The sequence below is a fragment of the Populus euphratica genome, unplaced genomic scaffold (assembly GCF_000495115.2).
Source record: "Populus euphratica unplaced genomic scaffold, PopEup_1.0 scaffold228.1, whole genome shotgun sequence".
NCBI lineage: Eukaryota > Viridiplantae > Streptophyta > Magnoliopsida > Malpighiales > Salicaceae > Populus > Populus euphratica.
In genome coordinates this window covers 36341-44033 of record NW_011500111.1, presented here as the reverse complement: position 1 = coordinate 44033, position 7693 = coordinate 36341, and the positions used below count along the sequence as shown (strand labels likewise).

Genomic DNA, 7693 nt, shown 5'->3' with positions numbered 1-7693 from the left:
AAGGGGAGGTTTTTTTTTTTTTTGATTTTGGCCCTTTTTTTTTTTTTTTTCCTCCTTTTCAGCCATAAAGATCAAATTTATTTATAAGGGACAAAAGAGGGACACTTTGTCTCTTCTTATGCCAAATCTTGGTCCTTGATTCAACTAGAAAGCACCTCAACTATCAGTTTAAAATAATAATGATGAACTGTCAGTTTTATGCAGGAAAATAGCTAGTCGGGCTAGCTAATTTGGGGTAGTGCCATCGCCATTACAGACTCGATCAAGTCGAATGATTTACATTAGCACATAGTCAGGCGTTAGGTGACCACTTTTGTGTAAGCTTCATCCAATTTAAGGAAGAAATGAGACATCAAACATCTTGGGAAGGAGGCCCTTTGGGCAGCCCTTCTGAAGAAGAAGATGAATAGTCATTTTCCCAACGACGCTGTTTTGGTCACTTACGCTTTAGTCCTTCGATTTGTGATTTATTTCTAATTACACTCTTGATTGGTTTTAAACTTTCAATTTTATTCAATATCACCCCTGAAGAACTTCAATTCAAGCCCTAAATTTCAGCGCATTTTCCCTTTTGGTAATTGGTTTTAGATTTATATAATTTGATCCTCAATTAATCAATAAACTTTAAATTTCTTCAATTTAGCTTCTAATTCAGTCAATTTCATTTCCTCTATTTACGCGCCTTTTCCTATTTGGTTATTGGTTTCAGATTTTTTCAATCAAGTCTTTAATTGACCATCAAATTTCAATATTTATGCAATTAAACTCTTGATTTGGCCAAATCAACTCCTAAAAATTATAATTTGACCCCTAAGTCTTAAATTTTTCCAATTAAAGCCCAAATTGACTAAGAAATCAATTTTTCTTGCAATACAACCCTCAATAAATTCAATTTAGTTGAGTTCATAAACATTTGATTTTGGACTTTTCTTCCTCAAATTGAATTTTTTTTATCAACAAGACTCTTATCAGTTAATAATATGGTGTCAAATTTCAATCTTTGTATTTTTAAACTTTCTCAACTAATTTTTAGCCCCTTTATCCCTGACATCCTTTTCTCATTACTTCATATATTTTTCTTTTCTTTTTTCTTTTGAGTATTTATTGTTATTATTATTTTGTGGAACCTAAAAATAGGTAACAACAAGTCCTATACAAAAACATTAGGCAACCTCTTTTGGAGTTTGTCCAACTTCAAATGCATTCAAAGCTAATATGAAGATCATTATCTATATAAGAGAAATGAGATTCTTAATTTCTTAATCAAGCAGATAATCAATCGATATAGTGTCAAAGAAAAGTAAAAGTCCAAATTTGGTTTAACATCATTAAATATCAAATTATTTTTTATTAACCAGATACTCCGAAGTATACCAAAAAATAGCATTTGCAATGCCTTCTTTTGATACCTTCCTCTAATCATCATTGGCTCTCGATGCAATAGCTCATCAAGTGTGTTTGGAAAACACCAAGAGATCCTCCACCATGAAAAGAGTGTTAGGAAATCCGACCAATGATGTACTGATATTTTTTCGTAGAAGACCAAGCATACTGACATAATATTTAATGTGGTTCGACAAATCGTCTACATCCACAGGAGAGTCAATATTATTAGAGATAGAGAAAGAACACAAAACAAATACATGGAGAAGAAGGATTATACCCACTCTTAGCTCTCATTGCTGCCCTTGCATCTCTCTCTTTCTCTCTATTCTTTTACATACACTCACCACACTTTCTCTCTCTCATTTTGCTCTTTACAATTATGTCTCTTTTATAGGCATCAAAGATAGCTTCTCTAGCACATTTCTTGTCAAGTGGAGGGGACAAGAAAGCCACAAAATATGCCACCAATTATGGCACTAATGGTACTTCCACAAAGTGGCGGGGTTTTGCCACAAAATGGCAATATCCTAACAAAGAGTATGGTCCATAATTTCCATACAAAGAGGTAGTGAATCAACACATGATCTGAAGTCTCTATTACATTTGTATAGAATGGACAAAAGAACCGATCCTATGATAAAAGAAGACAGCTATATAAGAAAGATCTTGTACACAGTTTATTTTGAATGGCTAACCAAATAAAATTTTGAATCTTTGGAGGAGCCATGAATTTCCAAACTTGTGTTTGAAAGGGGCTTGATCCACTACACTCGATGCTATCAATTAAAGTGGTACAAGATTGCATTGTAAATTTTCCATCCGTGCATAAATTCCATACCTTCAAATCCGATTTAGTATTACGAAGCTTTACCTCTAGAAGAACCCGATGCAAAGATATTTCCTGCTCAATTTCAAATATTCTTGGAGTTCTCCTCCAATTGGCATTCCACACATAACTACCATTCACCCACGATTTCATTTTTGAAATTGTTGTTGTTGGTGCACTTGAAACCTTATATAATCTTGGAAACATAAATGGCAGGCCCTTACCCATTGGATAACTAGTACACTCATGTAGAGCTTCAGAAGTGGTTGAACCCGGCTGAGAGAGAGAAACAATATGTTGCCAGAGACAAGATAATCCCTTGCTAGAAATAAGAAGACCATTTTTGAAGATCGGTCTATATTTTTTGCACACCACCTTCTGCCATTTACCTTTAGATATTGAGCTTAGCCTCCACAACGATTTGAAAAAGTATGGCTTTGATCTTTCCCAAAAGTGAGCCTATTCTCAAACCTCCCCTCTCATTCTCTGATAACTACCTTCCATTGCACTTTGTATGTTGCTCGTTGTTTAGTGACACCTGCCCATAGGAATCTCCTTTGAATAGAGTTTAAAATATTTGTAAACCCCTTTTGGCATCAAGATTATAGACATGAAATAATTTGGTAAGGAATTAAGCATATTTTTAATCAAACAGATTCTCCCATCAAAACTAAGTGACTGTCTTTTCCATGATAATAGCCTATTGCGAAATTTTGTCATAACAGGTTTCTAGGTAGATATTCTATTAGGATTAGCCCCCAAGAACATGCAAAGGTAAACTTAAGGTAAAGATTCTTGTCAAAAAAAAGCAGTATTTGCCAGAGTTAAACAATAGCTTTCAACACGATTAATTCCAACAACTGAATCTTCTGGAAATTTATTTTGAGACCAGAACATAATTCATACCATCAGAGGATTTACTTTACCGTGAATAAAGATTGCAGACTGGCTGATAAGAACACCAAGGTGTCATCGCATATTGCTAGCGAGTAAAAAACTCTCCACATCTCAATTGTAGCCCTTTGAATAAATCAACCTTTGATGCACAGTGAAACAAGATTGCTAATCCTTCTACTGCAATGTTCAACAAGAATGGAGATAACGAATCAGCTTGAAGAATTCCCTTCTACTGCAATGTTCAACAAGAATGGAGATAACGAATCACCTTGACGAATTCCACGCGTGACCTTGAACTCTCTAGCAGGAGACCCGTTAATAAGAACTCATAATTGAGAAGTAGAGAGACATTCATATATTAAACTTCTCCATTTAGCCCCCAAACCCATATATCCCATAATCTCATCAAGATAATTCCACAATACAGAATGAAAAGAATTCCACGATACAGAATGAAAAGCTTTATGTAAATCCACTTTGAAGATCATACCTTGCCCCCTCGAGCTTGGCAAATCATGAACCATTTTATTGGCTATCATAAAACCATCAACAATCTAACGTTCAATGATAAAGGCAGTTTGATTCTCACTAATAAGATCCTGGCTAACATGTTTGAGTCTATTGGAAAGAATCTTTGCAAGAACTTTATACAGACTATGTATCAAACCAATTGGCATATAATCTGAAAATTCAATTGGAATCTTATAAAATCATACAAATGATAATTGTTTGATAGCCACCATACAAACGGTAAAGCCTAATGGCTAACTAAGATAGTTTTTTTTTTTTAATTCATCATAAAAAAATTATTCTCTTGTCACAAAAATGCAGGCTCGATATTTTTTTTGATATAGAGGCCATTACCCAGTATATAGCGATTCTCTCTTATAAATCTAAAGCTATGCATTTCTCACCCTTTTTAACCTAAATTATCATAGTTGATTCAATCATGGCCATCAAGGAAGCGTACATGATAGATAGAGTTGACTGGCAAGGAGACCCATGTTTTCCACTTTCTACGTGGACTGGTTTGCAGTGCAACAATGACAATCCTCCAAGGATCATCTCTCTGTGAGTTCCCTCTTAAATTTTGTATGATTGTAGGAATATTTTCTGGAAGTTATTTTTGAAGAACATCCACTTAGATATGGCATTCATTATCTCAATGTCTCACTCATTTACAATTAACTGTGAGCAGGAATCTAAGTTCAAGTCAATTATCAGGGAATATAGCTGTTTCACTCTTGAACCTCAGAGCAATCCAATCCTTGTAAGTGTTAATAACCAAGTTGTAACAGGTTTTAATACAAATAAACTACCCTGGCAATGGCTACTAGATATCTAGCACTGGAATGACAGTCATTGCTAGAATTTCTTACCGACTTCAGACATTCATCATTCTATTTGAAGAGAACTATTGTTTATTGGTTCAAGACCCTTGAAATCTATTTGAAGAGAACTATTGTTTATTGGTTTCAGACCCTTGAAATTAGAGGGCACCTCAGTGCTATAATGGGACATTGTCTTATTGAAGTCTGAAGGTGATGTTACGAATAATCCATATGGAAATTAGCTAGAGGTGTATAGAGGGCTCATGCACCTTATAAGCTTGAGACATAACCTCTCTCCCTATATGCATCTTTTCTGGACAAAATCCTACAAGCCAACGATAGGGATTCTGGCTCCACAAAGGTTGAAAATATGGGTGTCCGTACTTCAGATCAGTGGAGGAACAACCTCTATTTTATCCCAACTATTGCGTATTCTTTTCATCTATTTCTTTACAAAATGTGATTGTTCGTTATTGTTTTCACATTTTCTTACAGGGATTTATCAAACAATGAATTGACAGGGGCAGTGCCAGCAGCTTTTGCGCCGCTGCCAAATCTTACGATCCTGTAAGTTAACATGCTCTGGTATTTACCATAAGAAGTTTTTACAAAGATTACCATTGTGAATGGTGACTTTTTTTTTTTTTTTCCTATTTGCAGATATTTGAGTAGGAATAAACTCACAGGTGCAGTTCCCTATAGTCTCAAGGAAAAGTCTAACAATGGACAGTTACAGCTGAGGTTTGGTTATCATCTTCAACTATTACAACTTATCTGCACGTTAATTAAACAATCATTCTACTCCTTTGGTTCTTCTCTAACTTCTTTTCTTACATATGAAGTGAACATTGTTTTAATTTTTCATAAATTGAAATTAAACGTTAAGGAACAAAGAGGAGTCAGAAAATAGATTATACATATCCATTTTCTTTGCATGTTAGTACGAGTTTAAAGAATTAAGTAACTGATACAATTCTTCGGTATATTTCATATTGATCTTGCTAACTTTCTAAAGCTAACCATGATCACTCTGATTGGGTTATTTGTTACTGGTATATAATCATTGATTCTCACTTACATCTGACAATGTTTTACTTAATGCAAGTTTGGATGGAAATCTGGATTTATGCAAGATGGATACATGTGAAAAGAAGAAGCGAAGTTTTCCTGTTCTAGTTATTGCATTTGTCATATCAGTTTCGGCGCTCCTCCTCCTTAACATTATAACTATCTTCTGGAGGTTCAAAATAGGTGAATTGTTTCTCTTTCACTTATCTTCTTTGTATTCTTTCCTCTCTTTTGAGTGGTGTTAACTAAATCCTAGAATAACATAGAGTAATTTTGGCTAAGAAGAAGCCGTGTGCTTTTTTGTGAAATCATTGATGATCTATACATTCGATAGCTTACATATATGATCATACACTGACTTCAACTTAAAAGCCTCGTAGAATATTATTCTATGAGTCTATCTTATATGTAAGCACTTTAATTTTTTTATTCATTTTGAATATATATACATATATATTCTGTGCACCCAATAACTTTTATATTACCTATCATATGATAATTCTAATCTGGATACCACCCCCAATACCTCATTTCTTTCCTGCAACTTAGCAGATGAGAATACGATTCAGCATGAGATCAGTAAGCAATAACATAGTTTTGACATGTAAATATGATGACATATATAGTTTCATACTTTAGTATCTCTGTTAAAATATTGGAATATTTATCGCTTTATCAAACAAAAAAAAAACAAAATTTTCCTTTGCAGGGAGATTGAATGTGTCATTATCTTCCTCGGTGGGCTTATCCTCACTGAAATCAAAGAATCAACAATTTACATACACTGAAATAGTTAGCATTACCAATAATTTCCAAACCATTATTGGAGAAGGAGGATTTGGAAAAGTATATCTTGGAAACTTGCAAGATGGTCGTCAAGTTGCTGTCAAATTGTTATCTCAATCCTCAAGGCAAGGTTATAAAGAATTTCTAGCGGAGGTAACAAATCCTTTCCTGTAGAGGACAAGAGAGGTGCACCAAATATTTTCTTTCAGCTATGACAGAGTAGTGTTTCCAAATGCAGGTCAAACTATTGATTATTGTTCATCACAGAAACTTGGTGTCCCTCGTTGGTTATTGTAATGAGCAAGAAAATATGGCACTTGTTTATGAATACATGGCAAATGGGAACTTGAAGGATCAATTTTTAGGTATTTATAGAATTACTCTCTGAAATATAGAATTCTTCAATTTTTTTGGGACACTAACTAGTTTATAGATAGAACTCTCACTAAGATTTATATGAATTTATTATTATTAAAGAATAATATGAATCATATCTTGAAATTTTACCTAATAATTTTAACTTTTAGATTGAAATGATTGTTTGACATGGTATTAGAATTTTAATAATGAAGTGATCACAAGTTCAAATCTCACAACTCTTATTTTATTTTATAAAAATTAAGAACAAGATAATATAGGTCTGTATAAGTAAAGTATGTTAAAGAATAATTTAAATCATATCTTAGAATCTCACTCAAAAATTTAAATTTTTAGATTAAGATGATTTTTTTATAATTATCTAATACTATTGATGAACTTCTATATCTAATGAAACATAATTCCTGTTGTATTCATGATCACATTGCAAACTTTATTGTTTAATTTATGATATTAGTGTGTTTTTGTGGCTGTAGAAAATAGCACGTGTATGATATTAGAGTGTTTTTATGGTTGCAGAAAATAGCACAAATATGTTGAATTGGAGGGCAAGGCTGCAAATTGCAGTAGACGCAGCACAAGGTCTGACTCTAGTGCCTGGGTCATTTTTTCTTCATTTTTGTTCTGCAAACTTTGTTGGATTAACTGGCATTATCGAACTCGCAGGTTTGGAATATCTGCATAATGGTTGCAGGCCGCCAATAGTCCATAGAGATTTGAAATCATCCAACATCTTATTAACTGAAAACCTTCAAGCCAAGATTGCTGATTTCGGGCTGTCCAAAGCCTTCGCAACCGAAGGAGACTCGCATGTCATAACTGATCCTGCAGGCACGCCCGGATACATTGATCCTGAGTACGTATTCAAACTTAATGTTAATATTCTCTCACAGTGTTTGTTCTCCTAGAATAATTATCATTATATTCTGTAAGCAGATTTCGAGCATCAGGAAACTTTAATAAGAAAAGTGATGTTTACAGCTTCGGTATTCTTCTGTGTGAGCTATTAACTGGTCAACCC

General features: G+C 33.8%; 1 protein-coding gene across 1 annotated transcript; it reads left to right on the top strand.

The window, feature by feature from the left end:
- The first annotated feature begins 4058 nt into the window (after positions 1-4058).
- Positions 4059-7580, top strand: LOC105109787 (receptor-like protein kinase At3g21340). Its single transcript, XM_011004602.1, has 7 exons — positions 4059-4180; positions 4308-4379; positions 4936-5007; positions 5101-5181; positions 6562-6659; positions 7192-7254; positions 7339-7580. Exons 1-7 carry the CDS (start codon positions 4059-4061, stop codon positions 7578-7580), a joined length of 750 nt encoding a protein of 249 aa, XP_011002904.1.
- Positions 7581-7693: the final 113 nt, after the last annotated feature.

Coding starts and splice junctions, on each gene's coding strand:
- LOC105109787 (XM_011004602.1), top strand. CDS start 4,059: ATGGCCATCAAGGAAGCGTACATGATAGATAGAGTTGACTGGCAAGGA. Junction 6,660..7,191: donor CTTGAAGGATCAATTTTTAG/GTATTTATAGAA, acceptor TTATGGTTGCAG/AAAATAGCACAAATATGTTG. Junction 7,255..7,338: donor TGCAGTAGACGCAGCACAAG/GTCTGACTCTAG, acceptor TCGAACTCGCAG/GTTTGGAATATCTGCATAAT.